At 39.1% G+C, this 27,990-nt stretch overlaps 1 protein-coding gene across 3 annotated transcripts; it reads right to left on the minus strand.

Moving 5' to 3' along the window:
* Positions 1-27,911, minus strand: clip1b (CAP-GLY domain containing linker protein 1b). 3 transcript variants are annotated; one of them, XM_066650762.1, is made up of 22 exons: positions 27,790-27,911; positions 25,456-25,630; positions 24,870-25,351; positions 21,490-21,614; positions 20,927-21,122; positions 20,122-20,319; positions 19,829-19,932; positions 18,801-18,861; positions 17,344-17,448; positions 16,717-16,842; positions 16,482-16,598; positions 15,283-15,340; positions 14,813-15,063; positions 13,644-13,706; positions 7,995-8,101; positions 5,525-5,645; positions 5,348-5,397; positions 4,584-4,644; positions 4,126-4,282; positions 3,990-4,042; positions 3,802-3,914; positions 1-1,833 (listed from the first exon to the last, which is right to left on the minus strand). In XM_066650762.1, the coding sequence occupies exons 2-22, from the start codon at positions 25,541-25,543 to the stop codon at positions 1,611-1,613; spliced, it is 2,859 nt and encodes a 952-aa protein (XP_066506859.1). In that variant the 5' UTR covers positions 25,544-25,630; positions 27,790-27,911; the 3' UTR covers positions 1-1,610. The 3 variants fall into 3 exon arrangements, with proteins under 3 accessions (XP_066506859.1, XP_066506858.1, XP_066506860.1); XM_066650761.1 differs by lacking the exon at positions 27,790-27,911 and adding an exon at positions 27,397-27,571; XM_066650763.1 differs by lacking the exons at positions 17,344-17,448; positions 27,790-27,911 and adding an exon at positions 27,397-27,570.
* Positions 27,912-27,990: the final 79 nt, after the last annotated feature.

Consider the following 27,990-nt stretch of genomic DNA (forward strand, 5'->3'; position numbering starts at 1 on the left):
TGTTTAATTGCACAATGCCACTTTAAATTTAAAGTAGTCACTCAACTTGAAATCAAAACCAGTTTACATTTTCAGCCAATATACCTTTTTCTTTTAATTAGGAAATTCAAAATAAATAAATACATTCATATTTCAGTCTTTGACAGAAGTGTAATGTCTTTTGGCCAACTCTAAATCATCTTTTGATTTCTGATTACATCACAGTGCAACAGCAGCCATGGAAAAATATTAACTAATAATATCCTGTTCCATCTCCTATAAAATTAAACTATATGCTAACTTATTAAACCTCCATATTAACATATTCTTTTGGAGTTTTACTCCCAAGTTTTCTCCCTAATTAAGTTGCTGTTGCTGCAGTTTCTACACATTAGCTAGGTCTTCCCTAATCTTACTGTGCCACCAAGCTGGGAGCTAGAGAGCCAACACATGCTTCCTTTAAAACATTTGAAACAGCTACTGCTTCTTTTCAAACAGCATCTAGTGTGTTATTAGGCTCATCACACCTGGAGGAGAGCCCTAACTGCCCGATTTGGTTATTTTATTATACAGATTCCTGATAGGGAGAGGAAGGAAAAACCAATTGTGTTCTCTGGGCCTTGACTGGCTGAGGTATCATCTGAGGTTAAACTCAGCAAACATGCGTTGTGATTTCTTGTTCATATTGACTTTATAGTACGATAGTTAAAATGGCATAATGCTTAAAATAATGACAGAAATATGTGTTCAGTATTATTTATAGAGTTAGTGTGTATGCATTTCATGAACAGTACAGACTGTCACAATGTCAAAATGGAACCTGACCATATTTTGCTGTTATGACAAATGCTTGTCAATGTGAACAGAAATGTAAGATCTGATTTAAACACAGCAAATATAACCCACAAACAATATACAGGCATCTTTGCATAATATGCACAAGTTCAATGCAAAAAAAACAAAGGTAATTTTTGCAGTTTACCAGGTTACTTTGTAAACATTGTCAATAATATAAATATTACAGCTATACAGGGAGATACAATATGATCCAACTTGTGCTTTAATAACTCTAGTGAACGAGACGTAAAAACACTTAAAAAGCCATTCATAGGACACAGTATCATGACTTACCTCTTTTTGACATGTATTATAAAAGAATACTTTAGATAACCTTTGACAAATCAGAGAAATGACAGTTAAAAACATGTGCTGAACATGTAACGTGGAATGCATTTAAAGTGAGCAGTGCAATAAGTTACTATTGGTCAGCTTAGACTTCTTTTGAGTGCCTGCACTGGAGTGAAAGCTTCCCTGTGGCTATGACAATGATCCATTTGGATTCTTTATCACTTTACCGGTCGACACCCAACTCCTTATCCAATCAAAGGATGGAATTCACCAAGGACTGTCAAACATGAGTGGTGCTATGTACAAAACCATATTAACAACAGACAAAAAAGGTCTCTAACCTTTGGGACAATTCCAACAAAGCAGCATTGACGTTTTCTTCAATCAAGAGGAATGTAGAGAATGTTTGGACATACACACGTAGCATACAAAAATAGGAGCTAATGCTGCTGAAATCATTTGTGCATTGCCTGGTTTTTCTCATAGAGGAAAGGTTCAGGGCTCTAGAAGGTTTGGTCGTCGTTGCAGGAGTCTGTCCAGTGGCCGAACGCCTCGCAGATGTCGCAGTAGGGCCGCTCGCCACTCCGACTGCCGTGGTACGTGCTGTGAGGAGGGGAGTCTGGAGACTGCATCTGGGTCGGGCAGTCTTCAGTGTCATGAAGGTCAAAACAGTCACAGATATCACAGAAAACACGTGGAGGGGGCTTCTTCTTCTTCTTAACCTCACTGGAAATACACGGGGGGGGGGGTCAAGATGAGTTGATGAGTCAAGATGAGTAATAATGTTAACCCATGTTTAATATACTTCATATGAAAGCAAGATTAATTACTAGAATTAAAAGAATTAATGTGACAAGCTTTCATTCTAATATTTGGAGCTCTGAGAAGAAGCAGAGCACACACACACACACACACACTAAAGCTTCAGCTCCTGTAAATTGGAGGTTTTATATATTGGAACATCATCAACTTTTTAGTCTGCATCAAAACTGCTGTATAAATGCTGTTAAAATATTGACAATGTGTTTTTTGCATAAAAGCCTGGAAATAAGTGACCAGTTTCAAGAAACACGGTAGAGTTTGCAAATAAAGAATTGATCACAAATAAAAAAGGAAACATGATAGAGCAAAAATCAGATCCATGTGAAGGTTTCAGACCCCAGAGTTTTGGCCTCTTGTCAACACAAAAACAGCATTTTAGGTCTCTGAAAAGATTTCCCAAAACTCTCCTAGGTGGAGATTTCTCATGTTCTCATGTGGACACAGGAATATATTTTCGGAAACACTGATGTCACACAGAATGCCTGTCTCTGACTGAAACAAATAGCTCCTGACTCCCTATACAATGAAGTACATAAGCCATCGAACTACAATATACAGCTAGCAAATGCAACTAGCACTAGGTTTCAGATTCCCACGTATGATTAAATATATATGATGCTGTATTTAAAAATATATATCGAGATCTAGATCAAGATCTAACTCCAGTAGATTTATTTCATGGGTTTATTTCATTTGGGATTAAACCTTTGTTTCTCATGCTTTGTGGTGTTTTGATATCTCTGTTAAAGAGGTACTGTGGCCCCCTACTGGACTTTTGTGATAATGCAGCCATTTTCGTATTCAACTGGATTGGGATGTTTTCAAAAACGGAGAGGAAAAATCTCTGTTTTTAAAAATAAACAGATCCGTGTGAAAGGGGTCTCACTGTGTAACTTCTGTGAAAAATGAAATCAGTATAAAAACTAGAATGAAAAATGATTTTCTCTGTGGGGCAGCTCACCTGTGATATTCTTTCACTGAGTTGTGTGAATAAATCATAACAAGGGCTGGTATTTAAGATAATGGACTGGAGCACGCATACAAAATTTAAAGATATTGGTGTGCTATCCGTGATTTCTGCCTTATAAATATTTTACTTACATTCACAGTTGAGTGGATTAAGATTCTTTAGGATTGAATCAATCCATAAAATATGTCATCATGATATGATTTGACTTGACATTTTCAATAAGATGCATTCACTCATTCATTGTCAGCACTTATCCAGTTCAGGGTCACGGTGGGTGCAGAGCCTACCTGGAATCATTGAGCGCAAGGCGGGAATACACCCTGGAGGGGGCGGCAGTCCTTCACAGGGCAACACACACACATTCACTTACACCTATGGACACTTTATTTTTGAGTCGCCAATCCACCTACCAACGAGTTTTTGGACTTTTGGACTGTGGGAGGAAACCGGAGCACCCGGAGGAAACCCACACAGACACAGGGAGAACACACTACACTCCTCACAGACAGTCACCCGGAGGAAACCCACGCGGACACTGGGATAACACTCCAAACTTCACAGTCACCCAGAGGAAACCCACGCGGACACAGGGAGAACACACCACACTCCTCACAAACAGTCACCCGGAGGAAACCCACGCGGACACGGGGAGAACACACCACACTCCTCACAGACAGTCACCCAGAGGAAACCCACGCGGACACGGGGAGAACACACCACACTCCTCACAGACAGTCACCCGGAGGAAACCCACGCGGACACAGGGAGAAGACACCACACTCCTCACAGACAGTCACCCGGAGGAAACCCACGCGGACACGGGGAGAACACACCAACTCCTCACAGACAGTCATTGAAATGCATTGTGCCAACTGTAGTTGTTAGTAATAAAACAAACTCACCCCTCATTGTCTTCATTCCCATTGAACTCAGCCAGGGCCATTTTCTTCAGTTTCACCTTCAGCTCCTCGTTCTTCCTTTGTAGATCCACGATGACTGAATTGAGGAAGTTGATCTGATACACAGGAGAAAGAGCTCAGTATACACAGTGTATAAAAGAGACAAAGCACTTCAAAGCAGTTTTCTTTACCTGTCCCTCAGCAAACTCTTTCTCTTCTCTAAGCCGGTTTACAACTGCATCACCTATGGAGACACACATTACATTATAACACAAACAATATAAACAAATGTGATTTTGTTTGTCCCCCACAAAGGTTGCCACTAACCTGTGGAATCCTCCTCTTGGTTTTCAGTTGGTCTTCCCTCCAACTTCAGCTCCAGGCTTTGCACTCTACTCTGTAGCTGCACCTTGTCCCTTTCCAGAGACTCCACTGCTGCCTGCAGCGTTTTAGCCATAGCATTCTCCCCACGCAACACTGCAATCTGGAGAGAAAAGTTCCCTTATTTTAAGTAAAACTCAACAGCAACTAGGGACGCATGATACAGACATGAAATTAATTGTTCAATAAACAGATGAATTATCAGTAAATGATACAATAATCTTTCTAGTTGTTTCAGATTACAAAAGAACCACACACAAGTGTGTAAATGAAAATGTAAATATATATACATTATATTAAAAATAAACTAAAAAATTATTTTACGCATTTCTACAGGAAGCATTATGTATAAAGTCTTGTGTTGTTGTCTGTAAGTTGTTTTAGTCCGTTTTCAAAGCCCTTACCTCATTCCTTAATGCTTCTAGTTCTTTGTCTTTCTCAGATATTAAAGTATTGGAATTTTCCCTGCAAGAGCAGACAGAGCTTTAGTGATCAGTGAGTAAACAGAGGCAGCTTTTTCATTGTAGATAAAAAGTAAAACAACAGTATTCTGGGAAAACAAAAGCATGAACTCCCCCATGGAAGTCAAAAGATTAAAAGCTTAAGAAAACATGCCGAACACATGAGCGGGAAGGCAGCGAGCGTATGAGCTATATATAGGACGACAGAATAATCAAGCTGCATAAACATACATAGAGGAATATGTGCTGTAGTGAACCTATATGTGGATTTTATTTCTGCAAAGAAAACAATGGACGGACAGAGAAAAATATTTTGATCTCCTGGTCTTCACAATGCCGTGTGAATGCTAATGTAGCGTAAAGTTTATTTTTAGGACGAAGCCTCAGAGGAATAACGTGGATTGTTTTAGCCTCTCTTTCCCATGCCTTATTTATTTATTTATTTATTTACAATCTTTTTTATTATATAAATTCTTGTTCTGCTCATTATAGCTAATACTGATAGACAGAGAAAAGACTGGGCTTAACATTTTGATCTGCAATAAAAGCCTTGTGGAAAATCTCCTTTTTAAAAAGCTCTCACTGGAAGTGATCAAGCGAAAATTTAAAGACACCAATCTCTGGAAATAACAGTAATTTCAGGGTGCTGTAATTACAGCAGGGTTGAGAATAAGGTTACGTCAGAAAGACACGTCATAGCCTCTTACCTCTCATTAATCTCCAGCTGACTATTAAGAGTCAGACGTTCACTGTCAAGCTGGAAAATGAGAACAGAATACAGTTCAGGATCTATAAAGCATGTCAGCATAGATATTACTCACTGGGCCGATAAGATCCCGATGGCCACTGGAGAGATGGATAAAAACTGTGTAGTAAATACACACCGTCTGCTGCTTCTGGCCCTCCTGCCGGCTGCTGTCCAGCTCCAGAGCCAACTTCCCATTTTCCTCTTGGAGCGCTGCCAGCCTCTGTGACTTCTGATTGGCTGCCAGCTTCAGCTCCTCACTGAAGAATGAAAGAGATTATGCTTTTTAACCCAACTATGGGGTGCTTATCAGACAATGGCAGTGTAGTTTTATGAAACATCACTCAAGCCTGAGACCAAAGAGAGGACTGATTTGTTTAGAAAAATAAATGCTGTGACAATAATCCAAATATTTTATTCAGTGGTATCCTGTGACCACTTTTTCTGAAATGGTCATTTTAAAAGAAAGGTTACTACTCTTAATTTGATGCATATAACAATTTATAACAAACTTCTATTCCATGTAATTTATTCATTCATTCATTCATTATCTGTAACCCTTCTCCAGTTCAGGGTCGCGGTGTGTCCAGAGCCTACCTGGAATCATTGGGCGCAAGGCGGGAACATAACCTGGAGGGGACGCCAGTCCTTCACAGGGTGAAACACACTCACACATTCACTCAGACCTATGGACACTTTTGAGTCACCAATCCACCTACCCACGTGTATTTTTAGACTGTGGGAGGAAACCGGAGCACCTGGAGGAAACCCACACAGACACAGAGAGAACACACCACACTCCTCACAGACAGTCACCCGGAGCGGGAATCAAACCCACAACCTCCAGGCACCTGGAGCTGTGTGACTGCGACACTATCTGCTGCGCCACCGTGCCGCCTTCCATGTAATTTAATGTAATTAATTTCAAACAATGATTAAAAAAAAAAAAAAAAAAAAAAAAAAAAAAAAACTACCATTAGTTTTTTCCCCTGGGTTATGATAAATATCATTATAAATTTTAGGATGGTTTTGAAAAGAAAACTCAAAAAAATTAATTCTATATAAAAACTGGACAAATACAGTATACATCATGTGACATTTGAGCTTGGACTCCAGCTAGGGTCATTACATGCAAACTCATCAGTGTCCTCTTCATGTGCAGCCAATGTACCATTCTATTTTTACCATCTGTGCAGTCTGATGCAGGGCTAAATCCAATTGAACACGCTTAAAAGGATCGTACCGCATCAGGGTCGGGTTCAAAATGCTGCGAGAAAATCATTTTGAAGTCTCCATGATAAATAAATTAAGGTGCTGCTAAATGCTCAGCAACACAATCAAGAGTCAGATACTGCAAACACAGCAGTGTTCTTGACAACAGAGTCATAACAATGAGTAATGCACAACTGTTAAACACTATATATACATGTGAGAGAAATAAAACTCAATCATAAAAAATAAAAGAAAATACAAAGAGCCATGCTGTCCATAGACTTCAAAAATAACATCTGGCTGTTTCCCAGAGAAGGCAAAATAGCTCCATAGTATGTAAAAGTTTCCGTTCTTCTGCTGCAGAGCTGAGGTCACAGGCCAGACTGCCACGCCATGCTGTAGCATGAGAAGTAATGTGCTTACATAATACTTCCTGGGAGGAGAAGGCTCTGAGGCTTTTAAAAACCCATTATGGTCCATGTTTTATGTTCTAATCTGATGTTATAGGACTTTGCAGGTATACTTGCTCAAAATTCTGCTGCTGGACAAACAGACCGAACATGTTCTGAAGACATAAACTATGTGAATAATTCCTTGTGTGGGTTTAAGTAAATCTGACCAATTTGATTCATAAATCAAAGATGCTGAAGCCACCTGCTTCCTTACGTAATTTCCTCGTCATTCCATGACTCACTGGAGCTCATAAAAGCAGATTCTATCATTGTGCTACTCTGAGTCAAAGAGTCTAAAGAAACTGAAATATTCAAAGTTCAAGAGGAACCACAAAACCCATAATATATCTCCCCTAATATAACAAATCTACACCTAGTTATTTAACAAAATAACATGATTGTATTACATTGCATTGTATGTATATTATTGTATCATATGTGTGTATTGAAACTACAATGTTTGTTTCTACCGCGATCCTGAAATGGACAAGCGGAAAAAGATCATGATGATGAGGGTGTCTGTTTCTAGCTTGCATGTTTCAGCTTATGGTACAGCAGTACAGTACTGAAAGACTGTAAAGCAGCTTTTTTTCCAAATATTGCACTATAATGTGAAAAAATGTCTTTATTAGTTTTAAAAATTTGCTTTATCTATAATTATATTTAGAATAGAGGTACTCCTGTTATATTCAGTTGAATTGAGATTGTGCTATTACACCTATAACACGAACATAACTTTAATCCAAGGATTTTGGACTATTATTATTGGTCCACACTATTATATATTGACACAATGTAAAGAACAAACGGTAGTCAAGGTTTTTGGTTGGTGTAAAAAAAAAAACAGATGCAACAGCAGTAAAAGAACAGTCCTAAATCCCTCATGATGTAACTGAAGTTAAATTGTTGCAGCCCAGAAGGCGCAACTGTGTAAAAGTTCCTCACATTTCTTTGCACAGGCTTCCAATGCGTTGGTTCTCAGAGCTGAGCTGCTCCTTGGAGAGACTGAGCTCTTCCTGATACTTGGAGTTCTGTTGCTTGAGGGCTTCAAGCTGGAAGAAAGAGAGAACAGAAAAAGATGGAGAGGCACAGAACATCAGACAAGAAATATGGGACAGATGAAATGCATCATTCACAATGAAATCTGACAAAAAGTTAAAATTAGCCAAGCATACTGTACTTGTGGGTAAAAACGCAGCATGAGCAGTTGAAGCTCACAGACTGATGTAAAATAAAATAAAAAATCAAAAGCTGATTTCCAGCTCAGACATATTCACTCAGGCTTATACAGTACTTTCCCCTTTTGTCTCGAGACCTTCGGTTCAATCCAATCAAACCAGTGGCCGACATTGATGAACTGGCTCCATGTTACATGGAAGTGTTAATTACAAACTACACCACGTGCTGTGACAACAGCTCAAGTCAATAATTATTTAAACTCGACATGCAAACAGAAGACATTGTTTTATTCTTTATCTAGCACATGTATTGAATATGGATGTACCAGTAAACATATAAAACATTTTAGCATATTTCTGGTACTTCTTTCTAGTCAAACTCACAATATAAACATATGCTCTTCATGAACTAAGCAATAGTGCACATACTGTACCTGGCTTGTAACTGCCATCTTAAAAGTCCAAAATTAAAATTATAAATTGCCAAATTCTGATTGCACTTTAAAAACAAAAATCTGCTGATTTGAATGGTTTATCCCTGGTATACTATGATCAGCTCTTACATTATCCACTCCAATTTCTATAAAAGTACACTTTGTAGTTCTACAATGACAGGTGGGCCAGTGGAATCACTGCTGCACTATAAAGTTAACTAGAACTAGAACAGAAAGGACTAGGACATAAACTGTGCAGCAACCGATGAGCTACTGTCTCTGATTTTACGTCTACATGATAGATTCATTAAAGTATGTGTGTAATAGTATCCAGTGAGGCATGGTGTTTAAATACTCCAACAGCGCTGCTCTATCTGATCCACTTGTCACTGAAGTGCTGAGCATGACCAACCAGAATATATGCTATATGGTGGTCCTGTTGGAGTACTGACCACTGAAGAACAGGGTGAAAGGGGTTAACAAAGTATGGAGAGCAACAGATGGACTAAAATTTGTAATTGTATAACTGTAAAGTGTAACCGTATGGTAACTACGTAATTGCCAGTAATTATAAAGTAATACTAATAAGATGTATCATTAGCTGTAGCACATGTAAGCAAAAATAAAGGGGATTGTCCTTCCATTTTAAAAACCTGTAAATTATTTAACACGTCAGGACCCTGCAGTTGGTTCTGAGATTATCACTTATTTTCTGTTATTTCTACATAGGGAATTTATGTTTAGAAAATATAGATAAACACACACACACACACACACACACACAAACCCCATCCTCAACTGATGTGTTTGCATTTTAAACATAGAGCAGCTTCAGCCCAAGAAAACAGAACCAAGTCCACAAACTATTCAGCATCCACAGTTCAAATCAATATCCCTCCATTACACACCATCTTAATCAGAACCATAATCTGTTCCATCATTCAAACTGAGAGTAAACTGTACATTGAGAGTCAACTCTACATTGTAGCTGAGAGGGCAGTACCTGGAAGTGGGATGTATACATGCTTCCTGAGTAGTTCTGGTGCAGGGCTGCCACATCCATGTCGGAATTCTTTCCACGCAAAAAATAAACAGACACCAACAGGATCAATAATAAACTGCCATCGACCCCCTGCTGAGTGTGAGAGCGAGAGAATGGTAGAGCAGCTTTCTGAGCTGTTGTCGTCCCAAGCACTCACATTCACACCCACTCTGACGTGATTTGCAGAGCAGCTTCATTATGTAAGCTCTGCCAAGCTCCTCCTCCTCCTCCTCTCTCTCTCTCCCTCTCTCTCTCTCCCTTCTATTTCCCTCCATCTTCATCCAGCTCCCTCCACCAATCCAGAGCTTCCTTCATCCCCTCTCCGCCTCTCTGCCCCAAGCTCTAGGCATCCCATCCTGCTCCTGCATCACCACTCAGCACCTGTGTCTCGTGGTCAACCTCCATGTTTTTTCTCTGCTCTAACAATCCACTGGTAGTAGGTCCTGATTCACAAAATCACTCCACAGTCAGAACTGCTGTGCCAACAAATCTTGCACATTGAACAACCTCTACACACCGCTTAGACATTCATAAATTCAGGTTATTTATGTCAAAGGAAAATATGTGCTCCCCAAAGCATTTTTTAAATTGAACTTGCACAAAATAGGGAGAATGCAAATTCTAATTTGAGGGCAAACACTAGGTTAGCACGTGGCAGCTGTTTTCAAGCAGATGAGGGCTCGCAGCTTTTAACCCTCAATTTTTCTGCCCAGCCGGGCAGAAAGAGGCAGCCAGCCGCCATGGCTAACGGTAGCATGTGCATGATTACATCACGCCTGGAGAGCTGGCAAAGAGAGAAAGAGAGATGCAGAGGCAAGAAAAAAAAAAAGAGAGAGCGAGCATGACAAGTCACAACATTACAACATGCTGCATGTCCAAGGCTCAGCCTCAGCATCGCAGGAGCCGCACTCCAGCTGAGTGCTACAGCTCTGCTCTCCAAGAATGGTTTGGGCTGGATTCCCAAGAACCTAATCAGTTTAATCTGATGCCGTATTTCAAGACTTACCCAAAATCCAGAAATACATGATTTCCATAATCTGAACATGCATTTATATCTTCCAAAGCAATAAAGCAACTTTTTGCATTTGGACAAGTTAACAGCATGAACGGACTGAGTGCTAAAATTATTTCTGGTTCTAAAATCTAAATGTAAATAAAATACACTTAGTAGTTCAAGAAACAACCCCACAACAGCCCACTCTTAATAACCTACACAGACTAATGACATGTTGTTGTTTTTTTTTTTTTTAACTATTTTTATACATGCCTTTTTCCCCACCCACTAGTTAGGTCTCTGCAAATTCAATGATGCTATGAACCTAAGCAGATGAAGACAGTAAACGTAATGTATATGTCTGCAATTATACTGTTATATTCATATATAACACTTATTATATATTCACTATCCAATCAAAAACATGTTTCTTACAGGAGAAAGAAAAATCCTTAACTTTCAATTGAAGTGAATGTAAAAAGATATTATTTCAGGTAACTTCTGAGCATTTCTATTGGTTCATTCATCATGAAGGACAGCTGCTGTGTTCAAAGCATGTAATAAACTAAAAACAATCTACAAAAATGGAGATACATGTTTTTAATTGGACAGCAACCATATGTAAATAGTGCAATAGTTTGTATGCTGTATGTATGCTATAAGTTAATGTGGGTAAAGTGCAAGTTAATGTGTACATACTGTACTTTTATTTAGATTTTTTGTGTGTTTACTATAATGAGGGACTATGCACCAAAGTCTTACACTCACCTTACACTTGTGTTACTAACCAGTGTTGGCGTGTATCATGTTAAACTCTGTGGGGAGGGGGAGGACCATCCTGTCCAACCAAATATGCTCTCACAAACTCCAAGCATTTGATGGTTGCAGTCTCACAAGAGATCAAACCCCAAAAACCCACAACACTGCATTGAAATAATATACTATAGATGGATTATTGCTTTGAAAAACTGGTAAATATAAAATACAAGAGATGGCAAGATAACATTTTTCCTGACACTAAATCCTTAAGCAATGGCCAATGCAATACACAGCAATGTAAACTCTTATAAACACAAAATAAATAGCTTACAAAAAACATGTTTTTATTCAGATAAGCAATTTAGCTATTATAATATACTTTTTCTGTTACTTTATGTTACATTTTGTTTCACTGTTGTGTGATCCTGTGGTGTTTCAGTCTATATTTGTTACTATATTTGTTACATATTTTTACTTTCCAACCAAATACCCAGCATTCTTTTCAGGTGATATTTGAATTATATAGTTGCCAGGCTTTGCATTGATGCCTCTCTACTACGATTAAAGAGAAAAATTAAAATGATGAAATATATTACTGTTTAATAAATCAATATAAACCATTTTTGCTATCAATTATTCCTATATCACTGCTTTAATAATGTTTGATAAATGAAGAACATCACTCTTGCTGTGTCTCCATACGCAGATCTCTAATCTGTACTGCTATCTAGTGTGAGTGCACAAATCTCTAATCTTGATCTTGTTTCACAGAGAATTATCTAAAAGGCTGATGCCATCTGTACTGTGGCTGTTTCTATCAAGGGAACATCAGCCGCATGGACTGCTCAGTAACAGACACTTAGGAAAGAAGCATTATTTTTACATGAGCACCAATGACAAGCGAATGGTGACTGTTTCAGTCCTATAGGAGCAGTCCTAACCCTACAGGCTAGGGTCCTCTCGCATAAGCTGAGCCCATTTGAGTGCTTACATAATCACCCATATGAGTGTACAAAACATGTTTTGCATAGAGCTGGAAGGCGAGCCATGCACAGTTTTAACACACGAGTTGGGTAACAGCTGTATGACTACGTTATTATGCCACTCATCAAGCAGTTGCATTGTTTCGATTCAGTTAACAAAAAAGCTTCTCTCCAGCACTTAATAAGAGCTCCACATCAAGAACACAGCTGGGGATTTCCCATCATTTTAGTGACATTGAGATAGAATAGGTAACTGGAGGATTAAATACCAAAATATTGCCTTTATTACCCAAGCTACTTATGGCCGATTGTCATTATTTTAATGACTATCATTACAATAACATGGTGTTTTAGGCAAATATGATTTGATTTTTCATTGTGAGAATTCCCTGAGCTATTGCTAAACTAATCTAGTAGCTTTAATATTCTGGTGTGAATACAACTTAAAAAAAAAAAAAAAAACTCCCTGCTGAGCATGATTTTGTTGTCGTCCTTAATTTTGTTCCATGCTTATGTTTCATAAAGAGTTAAAAAAAACTGTAATACACTTGAGGGAAGACAAAATATATATATAACACATTTGTCACACAACAAGTCTGACATCACTGAGAAACTGATAAGAATTACATTACCCCAGCTCGCCATGTAAAACTAATCCCATCTGAATAGTGCTTTAGTCTCTTTTTAATGTACAGCCAAGAATAGAAATCCTATTATTTTCACAAATGACAGCTTAAGGGCAAATACAGAATTACTATGGAATACCCGCTCTATGAAGACCAGACTGAAAAGTAATAATACATAAGACAATAGCAATAGAACATAAAACCAGCACAGCACCCATTTTTTTATTCTTTTATTCTCCTGCAACTGCTTCATCAAGATCAGGGTTGCGGCAATTTCGGACCCAACTCAAAATCATTAATCAAACTGTGAGGTCTGAACACACCCTAGACAAAGTGCCTATCCACCGCAGGGCTTCACATATTCACCCAGTCACTCAGAACCTCACAAAAATTCCACACAGCCAATCCACCTACAAACATGTTTTTATACTGTGTTATGAAATCCACACAGATGCAGGGAGGCAACTGGAACTCACAGACATTGCAGTTTAATCATCCTCCAAAACTAAAAGCATACTACCCATTTGAACCCCTCTTCAGATCCAGTTATCATTAAAAAAAAAACAAGGCTTCCTAACCTGCTGGTGCATCTCCTGATTCTTCTGTTTTAGAGTTTCCAGAGCGTCTGCAGACTGAGAACTCTATGGGGATAAGAAAAAATTATGAATTCAAAAACAGATTTTAGCTATTACAGGATGCATTAAATGTTCACCCTTTCCTGTATTTCATTTCTGGTGTCATGTAGGATGTAAGATTTAGTTTATTATTCTATGTTCACTTAAAATTCTACATATTTTGCCAAAATAGCAACCCCCAAGACTCATGTCACACAATAAATAAGTCAAATCTGGGTCAAGCATGTTTCATTAGAAAATGTGTCATCCAGATAAGTGATTCACAACAGCACAATTGCAATTTGGAAATTGATGTTAAACTGACAAGTGGTCTGTACAATTCGGTCATAATAAAACCCCAACATTTTATTTTATAAAACAAACTTATACAGATTTATGCATTCCAGTACATTTGGAACATTTCTACTGGTTTATTCATCATGAAACCTACACACAATAATAATAGTGATGCTATACTTTTATAACGTTGAGGAAAAAGTAAATATTGTAAAAACTGGCAGTACCCACAACATTTGTTTCTCAAATAAATTACTTCTGTTATTACAGTTATTAGATCTTCGGACAAATAGGTACAGATGTGATGCCAGTGGATACCCAAGTAGTACTGTACTGGGTCATGTATATGTAACTGTTAAATTCTTAAACATGCGTAAGGAAAAGTATTTTTCATTGTTTCGTCATATCGCCAAAGATATTGTTATTGTGAAAATACCCTAAAATATTATATTAGGGCTATGTCACTCACCCCTAACTACAACCAGATCCAGTTAAACATTGAGAAACTAAGCTAAAACAATTTATTACACAGCAGTTCAGAGGAGCAACAGAGTAATGTTCTGTTTTTAAAACCAGTTCCATGTCTTTGCCAACTACATACATGTGTGTGATGAATTACTTAAACAGCATGTGGAGAACAACACAGTGAAACTGCACTGGCAATTTTCCTGTGCCCCTCCAACGAATACACTACCCTCAAAATAATCCAACCTAATTCCACAAATTACTTCTAAAAGGTTACAGTGAAATATGTCTCACAAAGCTACAAAAAGTCATCTCTGTCCAGAAGGTTAAAAGCTTCTTTTCAGTAGAATGGATTTCAGGTCACTCCTCACCTGGGCTTTTTTCTTGAACAGCTGCAGCTCTGTCACCTGCCGTTCCAGCTCTGTGCTCCTCTCCTGTGCTTTGCCCAGCTCCTGCTCCACTTGGCCTACTTTCTCTTGCAGCTCCTTGTTTTGCTGCTCATGCTCCTTGTACAGTTTCTGCTCCTGCAACTGTCTAGCAGCCATCTCCTCTTCCAGCTTCTCTTTCTCAATGCATAGCTGTTTCATCTGCTCCCTGTCTGCCTGCATGCTTTTCTCCATCTCTATGGACACACAAATAATAAAATGAGCAGCTCTTACACCACAAAGCACACCCTCCGCTAAAGTCAGAACATTTGAAAGTGTAAATATGTTCCCTAAAAACTTAATGTAACAGTGTTCATCTGCTATGTTTTATCTGGAGGTACATGCAAAAACACTTTCTCTAAACATACAGCAGTAACACAGAGAATACAACAGAGCCACAGATGTGAACTGTTTACCTTGCATGGATAGTACTGTGCTTTTACTTTCTTCTGATGCCATGTCAAGTTTTTGCTTCTAAAACAGAAACGAAACACAAAAACATGAGAAAAACCCGCAGACCAGGCTTCATTTTTCATACCTTCAACATTCCGTGAAATAAGTGGGTTGCATTTTTACAAATTTGTTCTTTCCTGTACCGGGTCTTTTATGGTTTTAAGAAGAGTTACATGTAGAATGTCTCTACAAATTTCAATCCATATTTTTGCTGTTGTTTGCAAGAGAGTATAAGGTATATCTAAGGTATAGTATATCTCAGATATTTCAGTTCATTCATTATCTGTAACCGCTTATCCAGTTCAGGGTCGCGGTGGGTCCAGAGCCTACCTGGAATCATTGGGTGCAAGGCGGGAATACACTCTGGACAGGGCGCCAGTCCTTCACAAGGCAACACAGACACACGCACATTCACTCACACACTCACACCTACGGACACTTTTTGAGTCACCAATCCACCTACCTGTGTTTTTGGACTGTGGGAGGAAACCAGATCACCCGGAGGAAACCCACGTGGACACGGGGAGAACACACTAACTCCTCACAGACAGTCACCTGGAGCGGGAATTGAAACCACAACCTCCAGGCCCCTGGAGCTGTGTGACTGCGACACTACCTGCTGTGCCACCGTGCCGCCCCAGATATTTCAGCTACTTCTGTGAATGTTAGTGTTCTTTTGAATGATAAACTAATGTCAAACAACTGAGGCAACCTTTCATTGGAAGGCCTGTAATTTTTGCTTATTTTAAAATCTGGGGGCTGTAGTAGACCAGTTAAATACTGACAAATACAACATTATGCTTAGATTTGGAATTTGTGTAAGGTTCTGTTAAACATATAATTTCCCCTTTTTTCTTACACTGAAATTTCTAACTTGCACTTAACGGCTGTGTTGACTGGAGTTAAATTAAACAGAAGAGTTGCCTCTGACTTTCTGCACTGTACAGTGTATGTCCCCAGGCAATACTAAATAATTGACTCAACTGAAAACAAAGTCATCAATGTCATTTATCCATATGGTGCCATATAGAGCAGAACTGCACTGGACCGAAGTAAGAAATCGATGGATGTGGAAAGTGAAATTTCTTACTGCTATGAAAACTGAAATTTATTCTGTAAGTAGTCTCTAGTCTTGTAGATTCTTCAGAAGAAGTGGTCATACCAAGTCATTTAGCTGATGCTGAAGGGAACTGTTCTCCTGATCAGTCGAGCTGAGTCTCTGTTGGAAGTGAAGCAGTTCCTTGTTCCTGGCCTCCAGCTCATTGCTGAGCTCTCTGACCTGTAAGAGAGTATGCACTCAACAACAGATGGTATGTATAAGCTTTGTCACTATAAAGAAGAGCAATGAGCTCTGTGTAGTTTATGTATTATAAACTATAATCAGGTGAGAGTCAGACCCTTTTGTCCTGCAATGGAGGTGAAGCCGCTCCAGCTTCTGCTCGCTGTGATCGTAGGCGCAACTGCAGCTCGGACACTTCCTTTTCCAGCTCCATAATTCGTGACCTCTCAGAAACCGTGGCCACCTGTTATGCGACATTTACAATTGATGTTACATACTTAGCACTGTTGAACATTATATATTGTAATGCAGGTGCCTCAATTCTACACATAGCCTACATTGTTCCTTATAGCAAAAAAGATGCCAAATTTTAGCATGCTTTGCTGCGTCAACCTTGGTGGCCTTTAGATCAGTCCTCGTTAATGATTCATGACATTCATGATTCATGGTATTTATCAAGCAGTAGAATATACAAACATGATATCTTCATATGCAAATTCTGTATGGATATACAGAATCTTGTATCCATACAAGATTATTTCTGCTGTTGAATACTACATGACATTCCTGTCATCTTGTCAAGCACTTCTTTGAAATGAAAAGTCCAAACCTACCTCGCTCCATCATGCAAACAAAGGCAAAATGTGACAAACACACGAGGAACTGACACGAGTCCCGAGAGACAGCTCATGCAAACTCGCTGGTCGAGACGCCTGCCTTATTTGATAGTGCGAGACTGAATTACCCTAGTATCCTCTAACTCCCTCTGGAGTTTATCAGCTTTGGTCTTTTCAAAGAGAAGGCTCTGTTCGAGCTCCTTAATGTGGGCATGCTCCAGTTTGGTCTGCGTCTGTTAGTAGAGAAAGGAGGGGAGAAAGAGAGAAGAGCAGCGCTGCAGTCACATGCAAGCCCAAAGCCAAGTACGAAGAGCCTCATGCAGGCCTTGACATCATCCTCTTCTATGAATGCGGACAAAGAGAGCAGTGGCACAATGGCAATGTGAGTGGCTATTGAAGATGAAAGAAGGAGCCTGGAATGGTGTAAAGCGGTGCAAAGTAAACAAAAAAACTGACAAATAAAGGAGAAACAAAAGTGACTGGCTGAATTTGAAGACCAAATAAAGAGAATCGTGGGAAGAAATGAATGAACCAATGACTGAATGAAAAAGGGAATGAATGAACCTTATGAATGAAGATGAAGATGATTTACAAAATGAAGGAACAATCAAAGAAACGCCTTTTAAAGAACACAGTATTTTCAAGTATGACAATACAAATCATTCTAGTATAAGCTATAGCATTACAGAGCAAAAAGAAATTAAAAGTAAATGTCTTGTCTTAAAACTTTCTGGAAAAAGAATAAAGCAGCAACATATTTTAAGCATTTTGACTGTAGTGAGGAAGCTAAAGTGACCTACAAGCTCAAGGCACACAAAAAATAATATCATAAAATTTGTATCAGCAAATATTTGTTTAGGTACTTCCACTGGGTGCTTTCTCTGGCTGAACAAAATACCGGAACCACTGGTACTAGAAAACGGGAACTGTTGGCCACTGGTCCATTACTTAAATGTCTGGTTTCCTGTTTAAGACTGATACCAAAAAAAGGCGCTCAATACCATTTACCTCTGTTTCTGGCTTGTAGCCACTTGTAATTCTTTATTGAAGAAGGTAAAGATAAACCGTTTTTAAAAGCTAGCTAGAAACCATAAGCAGGAAACAATGTTATTAGCACTTATGCCAAACTGAACTACAGAATGTTTATGCACAGAGAAAAATATAAGCATTATGTTTTTTAAAATGTGATTCTGTGTGATCATACACATTCTTGTGTGAGTTGACACCTTATTAATGCAGTATATTGCTTCATATCAGTCAATGACTTTAGCTATTTAGCAAGCAAGATAATAAGCCATAATTAAAGTGGTATACTATTAAACATGGAATAATATAAAATGGTTCTCTCCAAAAAGTGCAAATAATCTAGAACTACTAAAATAAACTCCACTGGTAATGGTTAATGTTCTTGTTTTTATAGTGCATGGAAAAACCCATAGTTCCTTTCCTAGAGTTCTGTACATCACATAATCACACTGCAAAATAAACTAAAACACAAAATTCTTGATGATGAAAATGTATACGTGCGGTTTTTTCAGTTTTACATCTTTCTAAAATTTAACTGTAGGAGAGAGTATCAGTTTACCTCTAGATCACCTTTGGTAATGCAAGCTTCCTCTACACGAAACTGAAGGTCCTCTACTTTCCTGTAAAAAAGCAAAGAGCTCTCTATCAACATGCATTTGTAGCATATTTCTCCAATGTTCATTAGGCATAAGAAGTAAAATTCAATATTAAAATAACTTCATGTCATAGATTTATCTCACTCCATCTATTAAATCACTATGGCAATGTTCACACAGCTGGTAAAAGTGGCCCAAATCTGATTTTCTTTTGTTCTGCTGTTCACACTGCCTTTATGACGTAACCTATATCTGACATCACTCTGAACAGATCACACACCTGAACTGAGCCGCATTTGCAAAAGTACAGTGCTTCAGGCGCTGATCTGAAGGAAATGTCAGTCTGTTTCATACAAAGCATTTTCATTTTTTAATTGAAGGATCAGACTGTTTCACTTTGCTGCACTGTATTTTATTTATTTTTCCCCCAAATACTTTCTTTGCTAAAGTACTGAGTATTAATTAAATGCTTTAATTAAAGGATATTAAAATATGAACAGATGTCTCTTACAATCTAAGTACAAATTTACCGGTTCTCTAACAAACACAAGGTCTCCAAAGAGAAGGAGACAAGCACAGACAAAAAGCTTCATACGCATATAAACTATAAAACTGATACAGAACTACTCAGAAAGAAACTCTTCTCGTGTTTGTTTTTTTATAAAAACTCTTTATACAAATTTCTACAAGTTTTACTTTCTCATAAATGGGATAGGAACCTGTATTAAGACATTTGACAGGTTTTTCTTTTACCAATATTTCTTATAAAGCAAAAATATTGTGAGAAGTATGTTTCCATGTCCTGAGCACCTCAAATTAAAAGTGAAATTGGACGGTATTCTGGTGATGAGCTGGGGTGATGTAAAAGTCACATGAATTTCAATACCCTATAAAAAAGTGGCCCAAATCTGAAAACATCTGTGTCACATATGTGTCAAAGAGGCCACTTTTAACTGCTGTGTGAATGTAGCCTATGAGAGAGAGGCTTCACCTTTTTTCCTCTTCAAGCTGATTCAGCAACTCCACTTTTTCCCTGTCTGCGGTCTCCACAAGCCTACGTAACTGATCCAACTTAGCTTCCATCTCCACTGCGTACTTGGAATACAAACAAATAGGTCTACATATTGTATACAGGTAATTATGCGTTTAATAAAATACCCAAATGTCTAAAACCAGAGATTACAAAAATGACACAAGCTGAAATCAAACTGTCTCTTCTTCAATACATAATTAAGACCCACATCAACAAGAAATTTTGGGGAATTCCAAAATTTAGCAGCCAACCTGTTCCTGGCCTTTCCTGAGCAAGGCAAGTTCTTGTTGCACCTCTCCTGCATGGCTGGTGGCTTTGGCAACCTCTGTCCTCTCCAGATCCCGCTCGGCGAGGAGCTGTTCTATGTGCTGCTGCTTTTCCTTCAGAGCTTCCTGCATGGCCGTGGTCCCTGAGATCTTCCGAGCATAGCGGGCTGAAGTCTCTGTGAGCTAGAGGGAGTGTATTTATGTTAAGTCTGGTATGAAGACCTTCAAAAGAAAAAGATCAACAGCATGTATAACAGAGCTGGGTGAGCTCTTTAATATTTATTTTGTTTTAGTACTTTAGTTATTAGTTCAGCAGTACAGCAAGTGAGCTGAACTGGTATGCTGTGTTTACATCATGACTGAAGTTCTTCACTGGTAAACTGAATGTTTCGGCAGAGTACATTTTTTCACAACGTCTGCCACCAACTGAAACAATGGACTAAACAGGATGTATTTTTGAAAGCCATAGAGATCTAAATTTTCAGGAATAAATTCTATTTAAACCCAGTATTATACAATGTTTATAATTGTGCTGCCTTTATTCACTTTAAATAAACAACCAATGCTGCTGAGTCAGTGACACAGTCACCATGGCTGCATGTCAAACCACAGCTGTATCACTAATTGGTGAAGAATTTACAGCTCTTTCAAAACCCCATGTAAACACAGACTAACACATTCATTTGCATTCATCAGTAATGACCTTATGAATATATCTCCTCATATAATCCTGAATATATAAAACTGCCTCTAAATATAATGCGTGTAGGATGCAGATAAAGATAGTTACCAGGCCTGCACGGCTGGGTTTGCCTCCTACAGAGGAGGTAACAGAGCTCAGAGAGCTGACTGAAGAGGCGCTGGGGCTTTGTTGTAGGGTGGACCTACGTCTTGAGCTTTTGACTTTGGTGGTGGACGGAAAGCCAATGCGGGTCACTTTGTGCGTAGGAGCAAACAGACCATACCTAGGCTGACACTGAAAATACCTAGCAGACAAGATTAATACAGAAATATAGGTTATGGATACAAACGTAGGTGCATTTTCCACTGCATGGTACCTACTCTAAGCCATATTCAGCCCTAAAAACAACCACAACATGATTAAACAATGCTTAACATTACTGCTGCTTGTTGTCACTTCTAAAGTCTGCAGTTCTCATTAGAAACAGTGTTTTTGATGTCACCAACTACATTTCGAGGGATGGGGAAAAGGGGACATAGTAATGGTAAACAAACCAATTATCAGGCACCAAAAAAATGAGTAGAGCTGAATAGAGTAGGTACCATGCAGTGGAAAAGCACCATTAGACAAACAAATATGTTCCATCTTATTTTTCAATAAGACTGCCATACCTAACACCTGCCACTGCTCCATCGTTCTTGCCAAGAGGCTCATCAAGCTCCACTCCACACCATTCCCCTTTGGCAAAATCAGTCTCACCAAGGAAGCGCACAACACCTGCCTTTGTTCCACCCACCTGTAAGAATGAATGCAATTGATCTGCTGATTTGTTTTTTTTTTCAAATATGTAATGATTTTTACATACTGCAAGTCAAACTGCCAGCTACAGAATTAGAATTAAAGATTATTTTTCTCACTGAATGCAAGTCAATGCCTATTGTAACCTAGTTGTAGGTCTCATCTAGCTCATGAAAGTTAACAGCCAGCCAGATGGACGTGAGACTGTTGTAATTCACAGGTAATAAACAGTGCTTCTGATGCTTGACATACTCATAGATGCCTGCCACCTTTTAAAATGAATCATGAACATTTATTGTCTCTACTTTTAATGCAGACAAAACCTGTGCCAACACTTTGCCTAGAAACACAGTACTGGTAGTCTCAGTGTCACTCTATCATTCTACAAAAAGAAGTCCTTTGTTACCCACACAAAAGTGTTTTCTGTTTCCTGATGTTTGAAAATGCCATGATGAATCACAGCTGAGGTTGTAGACACCAACACAAATACTGCAAATCTTGCTGACACCAGAGAGTTTACCTTTTACTGAAGAGAAAAAGTTGCTGTGATTCTTAAAGGTCTATCACTTGTAGATTCTTGCTCTTTCAATCTGTCACTCAATCTATTTTGATATGAACAGCCATTAGCTTAGTATATCACTTTATACTGCATGAATCTGAAAATTCAATACACATCATGAATATGTTTTATGCACACTTCATGCAATGCAGTTGAGTTTCTTGATGATCACAGCAATCAGAGAGTCATGCATTCTCTCCAGAATATAAGCAAGTAAAGCCTAATGAACGTAATACCACAGATAAAGCAGCCATATGTTACAGTTGATAACTCCCTGGTGGGTGTCCTAGTTCAGGTATAAACACAGGCAAGACTCATAACAGTGCATGTGTGCATCAAATTAAGGGGAAACTACTCTCTATAAAAATATTCTAGATTTAAAGCACAAATGCTAACTTTACAGCTGTCATTTGTTTTGAAGCAGTGCAAACATTAAAATAAACAGTATTTCAGCAAATAATTTATTTTACAGTATAAACAGTAAGATTTTAATAAGAATATGTAATTAAGCTAACTTCCAGTGAGTTTAATAACTGAAAACATTAGATCTGGCAAACCACATGAGCTATGGAAGCATGTTATTATGGAGATATCGCACTTTAGTTTAAAGGAGCAATCTGTAGGATATTTACTGCACTTAGTCATAAAATGTCCAGGGTGTGTGATCATAGATTAAGGACACATTCAAAGCTAAAACACTGCTGCCTCTCACAGCATTGCTAAAGCAGTATATTCTCTTTGAGAAGTGCCCAGTCCAGGGCAGAGCTCCTGTGATCCCGCCCTCCGAGGTCCTGCCTGTGTCGTCCTCTGTCCAATCATTGAACAGTTCACCGTGTGGCCAGGTTTACAAACAGTGTCTCGCAGCCATGAAGTGACCAAGTGAACAGAGTTAATGTTATATTTTACCAGACCCAAAAAGTCCCATTGCCCTTCTAAAAATCTCCAATGAGATAAAATGAGAGGAAATATTAGCCTTGTGTTTAAAAGGTGGAGGCAGTTTACAAGCAGTAACACTAGAGAACAGAGCCAGAGCTGGCTAATTTTCTACTGAACAGGTAACAGCAAATCATTTCTGAAAAAATATAGAAGTACAGACGCCTATGAATAGATTAAAAGGAGTAAATGTCGGAGGTTGTGTGTTTTATATAAAGAAAGTGAGGCATAGTGACGTATGTAAGGTGCTAGGACTCTGTTTTCGTGTTTTACACGAAGAAGGTGAATAATATGATTGAAAAGTGTAAATACCATTGTTTGATTTAAAGCAATTGATGCAGATTCATGTGTGTTTCTCTGTGGTGTGTGTGTGTTTTTTAAACAAATTAAAGAGTAAGAATTGTGTTTGAAAAACCTCGCATATTCACCTGTTTAAGCTGGAATGGAGAAATCAAGCTTGGTAATACACAGCAAATATAAGCGTTTTTCTAGTAGGTAGATGTTTTAGTGACATGATATGCAGTTGGTCATTTGTTTTGGGAAATAAGATGTTTTTCAAAACAAGATTTGTTTATAAATCCTAGCGCTAGCTTTAGCTTCGCATAGTTGTTTAAGGGGGAGATGAGTATTCAATACGACACTAGAGAACAAAGCAAATATGACTCTTAAATAGACCCATTTAAGGTGGAACTAAATGCTTGAATACAGAAATTGTGATAGTTGTTTGAATAATACAGTTGGTTTGTGTGATTTAAATGGATAAAGTGGAATAACAGTTGCTTCTAAAAGTTTTAAAAGCTATAGCACTAGCTTCAGCTCTTAAGGTCGAACAGAGAATTCAAGAACCTGGTGAATAACGGCAATAAAACTCGTAAACGAACTCATATAAGGTGGAACAAAATGTTTAATTATGCAAATCGTGGATAAGATCTGCCTCCTAAACGACATTTATGGTGAAAGGGAAAGTCGGTAAGTAACTCCAGCCTTCATTAATTCATTATCTGTAACCGCTTATCCATTTCAGGGTTGCGGTGGGTCCAGAGCCTACCTGGAATCATTGGGCGCAAGGCGGGAATACACCCTGGAGGGCGCGTCAGTCCTTCACAGGGCAACAGACACACATACACACACACACACACACACACACACACACACACACACACACACACATACATACATACATTCACTCACACCTACGGACACTTTTAAGTCGCCAATCCACCTACCAACATGTGTTTTTGGACCGTGGGAGGAAACCGGAGCACCCGGAGGAAACCCACGCGGACACAGGGAGAACACACTCCTTACTAGGAGCTGTGTGACTGCGACACTACCTGCTGTGCCACCATGCTGCCAACCTAAAGCCTTGTCTAGTCAAAATATGTGGATTTGGACAGTAAAGGCTTGTAAATGCAGGGAAATTGCAGCAACGTGTTCATATTCTTGCATAGATAGATGTTTTAGTGAAATGATGAACACTTTTCTGTGTAAATTTGTTGATTATGGTACATTCTTCTTAGCTATCACGGCCCAAGTTCTTAAATTTGTCTCTTGCTTGTTTGTTCAGGTTTCCTCAAACTGGCAACCTGCTTGAGCTTCACATCTGACAGCTCTCCCCACTGTTTTGAAACTGTATAATATTTCCGAATGGAACTGTATAATATTACAAATTGCTCCTTGAACTAATAATTAATATATATTTAATTAAGCTAATTTTAAAAGTAATATTCAGTGTCAAGTTTGACCTAAAAATATCCTTACCAAGACACGATCTCCTATCTTCAGCTCCCGTTTAATCTTCTTGGAGTCTGCCTCTGACAGGTTGGCAACAGAACCACTGGCTGCTTTGGCCAAGTTTGTTGAAGTCTTGTTAGCAGTGGTGGCTTCTCCATCAGCAGTAGCAGTGGCAGTAGAGGCATCCTTGCCAGATGAGGCTTGTGCACCATTGGTCTCACGTTCTGGGACCTGAGTCCGGAACAGTTTGGAGGGCCGGGTGAAGATACCTCGTAAGTCTTCGCACTGAAAGTATCGCACTCCAGCCACAGAGCCATCATTCTTCCCTATGGGTTCATCCAAAACAATCCCTGCCCACTGCCCCGGAGCGAATTGTGTCACTCCAATAAACTGCAGATAGCCGGGCTTATTTCCGTTCACCCACACACGTTCGCCCACTGAGAACTCTGCCACTGAGTCATTGACAGTGGGAGTGCCAGCATTTGGAGAAGTTATAGGTTTTGGGGTGGCTGGACAAAAACAGAAAAACAAATCAAAATTTAGCAATCATTCAGTATGTCCCTTGTTAATTATGTGCTCCACAAAGAAATTAATACTGTGTTTACGATCTTACCTGAAGAAGGGGAGGTCTTATTTGGTAGGCCAGTAGGCTTTCCAATCTTACTAGGAGGCTTAAGACCGCTTGGTTTCCCTGTACTCATGTTTCCCTGAACTGTGGAAATAAATGTTCTGGGCTTGCAGGGAAATGGGGAATGTCAGCCCTTCTCCAACATTGGGAGATATTATTCCTTTAGAAAAAATAGAAGGAGTTAGAATCAGTGATTAAATAAATATTATATAATGTATTTACAAATAAATCCAATGTGAATATTGTCTGCTGGTGAAAATGTGTCTAAATAAAATTAAAACCTAGCTTACTATAGTGTGGCAAGGCAGGAAAGCGAAGTACTTAATTATCTCATACCTTATTAAAGCTGGCAGTATACCCAATTGTATACCATAGCATTATGAATCTACCTTGATTCTACACTCACTGTCCATTCTCTTAGCTCCACTGACCATACAGGAGCTCTTTGCAGTTCTAAAATTACTTGCTGTAGCCCTGCATACATTTTGGCTGTATATTACTCTGTTCTTCAATAGTCAGGACCCATATATCTCAACAACGGGTTGATGAATCATTCTCAACCCTGCAGCAACACTGGCGTAGTGGTGATTTTGCTGGCGTGTGTTGTGTTGGTGCAAGTGGACCAGACACAGCAGTGCTGCTGGAGTTCTTAAATCTGTCCACTCCAACAATCACACCCGCTGTATTGGTTCACCTTGTAGATGTAAAGTCAAAGACAGTAGGTCTTCTGTTGCTGCACATTTGTGTTAGTCATTCACTTCATCAGTGGTCACAGGACGCTGGTCGCAGAACACTACTAATTAATGTTTTTGGTTGGTGGCCTATTCTCAGGCCAGCAGTGACACTGAGGGGTTTAAAATATCCACTGCTCTGTCTGATCCAATCATACCAGCACAGCACAAACAAATGCACCACCACCTGCAGCACTGAGAATGATCTACCACCCAAAAAATACCTGCTCTGTGTTGGTCCTATGGGGGTCCTCACCATTGAAATCAGGGGAGAGGAGTCTAATAAAGTATGCAGAACAGACAGGCAATAGTCTGTAACTCACAAAGTATATAATGCTCCTATATGATCAGTGGAGCTGAAATAAGACAATGCTTGTAATATATTGGGGTGTGCGACTTTTTATTGGCCAGGCAGTGTACCTTTTCATACACTTACAAAAAGTATATTAAACAATTATCTAACTGGCTTTCTTTAAGATGTGGCCACACATTATTCTTTACCACTAAGGGATCTCACCAGCGGTGCCTTAGGGAACAATACTGTTTGTTGTAATATTTAGTGACACAGTAAACAATCAGCACGTTAAACTGGACAATGAAGACTGTTTGTTTAAATGAACCACACATTGTTTTTTATCAAGCTGATATACAGTAGTAATGTTGTGGCTTCATGAGTCAAAAAAACAAGAAAGACAACCATGGTCACTTCACAGAGGAATAGTCTGATCCGGTGTTGAATTACAAACCTATGCCTATATTGTTATATTATAATAACATGGTTTAATAGTGGATGAGCACAGATGCTGAGGAGTCTTGCGCTGACAGCTAAAGAAGGCGAGAAGGCAGCGTTACCTCAAAACACTAACATATTTTTGTCTAACCCATCTACAGTTAAGCTTAGCTGACATTTGCGGGGCTTTCGAGTTTGAGACGCGTACAGTTATCTGAGTGTCAGCACACAACTGGATTACAACTGAATTCACCAAAAGCCTTTTTAATGAAGCCAACTTCAGCGGCAGTGCTAACTAGCTAGCTAACATTAACTAGCCATGTAGCCAACCTCAAGGCGATAATTAAAACCGTTATGTTGAGCTGAACTCGCCCCGAGTGCTGTGGGCGTATTCAATGGCTATAACGTCAAAGCGTCGCTGTTTACTGTTTAAACGGCACATTAACGATAGCAGACAAGTCTTACCTTTAATAACGGACAGCATCCCCCATCCCAACACAGGCAGTGCAGGAATGTTGTGGCTCCACCCAATAAACAAGTTCGGATTTTCCGTTCCACCTTAAATGGTGCAGCAGTCCCATTCTGGCGCCTCCGGCTTAGAAAAGTAACTCGGGCGCCATTTAAGGTGGAGCGGAAGACGAGAATTAAAAAGTCAACCTTTGCCTCGTACAACCCTCTATTCCAGTCATTATCTTGGATTTGTATGGCTTACGAAGTTTCAACATTTACGGTTTATAAATGGAGAAAACTGCTCCCCAAAACACTAGTAAGCCCGAGTCACGTTGCTATGACAACAGGCGAGCGGCCAGGACCAGCGCAGCGGTAAAAGAGGAGTTCGTGTATGTTTTTGTTTCTTACCTGCGTTAATATGGAGCGCCAGGGTAAATTTCCGCTTACACAAAAATCTGGTTCTCTTCAAATCGGTCAAAATCGCTTTCCCACCCTGGAGAACACAGCTGGAAAGAAGGCTGTTGTCGCCAGTGGTCCTCAAATAACGGAACAAAGAAATAAATAATATCGTCCACAAGAGGGAGGTACAGGTACAAGTAATGGTAAAAC

The sequence above is a fragment of the Hoplias malabaricus genome, chromosome 18, assembly GCF_029633855.1.
Source record: "Hoplias malabaricus isolate fHopMal1 chromosome 18, fHopMal1.hap1, whole genome shotgun sequence".
Classification (NCBI taxonomy): domain Eukaryota; kingdom Metazoa; phylum Chordata; class Actinopteri; order Characiformes; family Erythrinidae; genus Hoplias; species Hoplias malabaricus.

Excerpts from the sequence above, each read along its gene's own strand:
- clip1b (XM_066650762.1), bottom strand. The coding sequence starts at position 25,543 with ATGAGTACAGGGAAACCAAGCGGTCTTAAGCCTCCTAGTAAGATTGGA. Across the intron at positions 16,599-16,716 it reads CTCCATTGCAGGACAAAAGG|GTCAGAGAGCTCAGCAATGA; the intron begins GTCTGACTCTCA and ends ACTCTCTTACAG. Across the intron at positions 3,915-3,989 it reads AAGAGTTTGCTGAGGGACAG|ATCAACTTCCTCAATTCAGT; the intron begins GTAAAGAAAACT and ends CCTGTGTATCAG.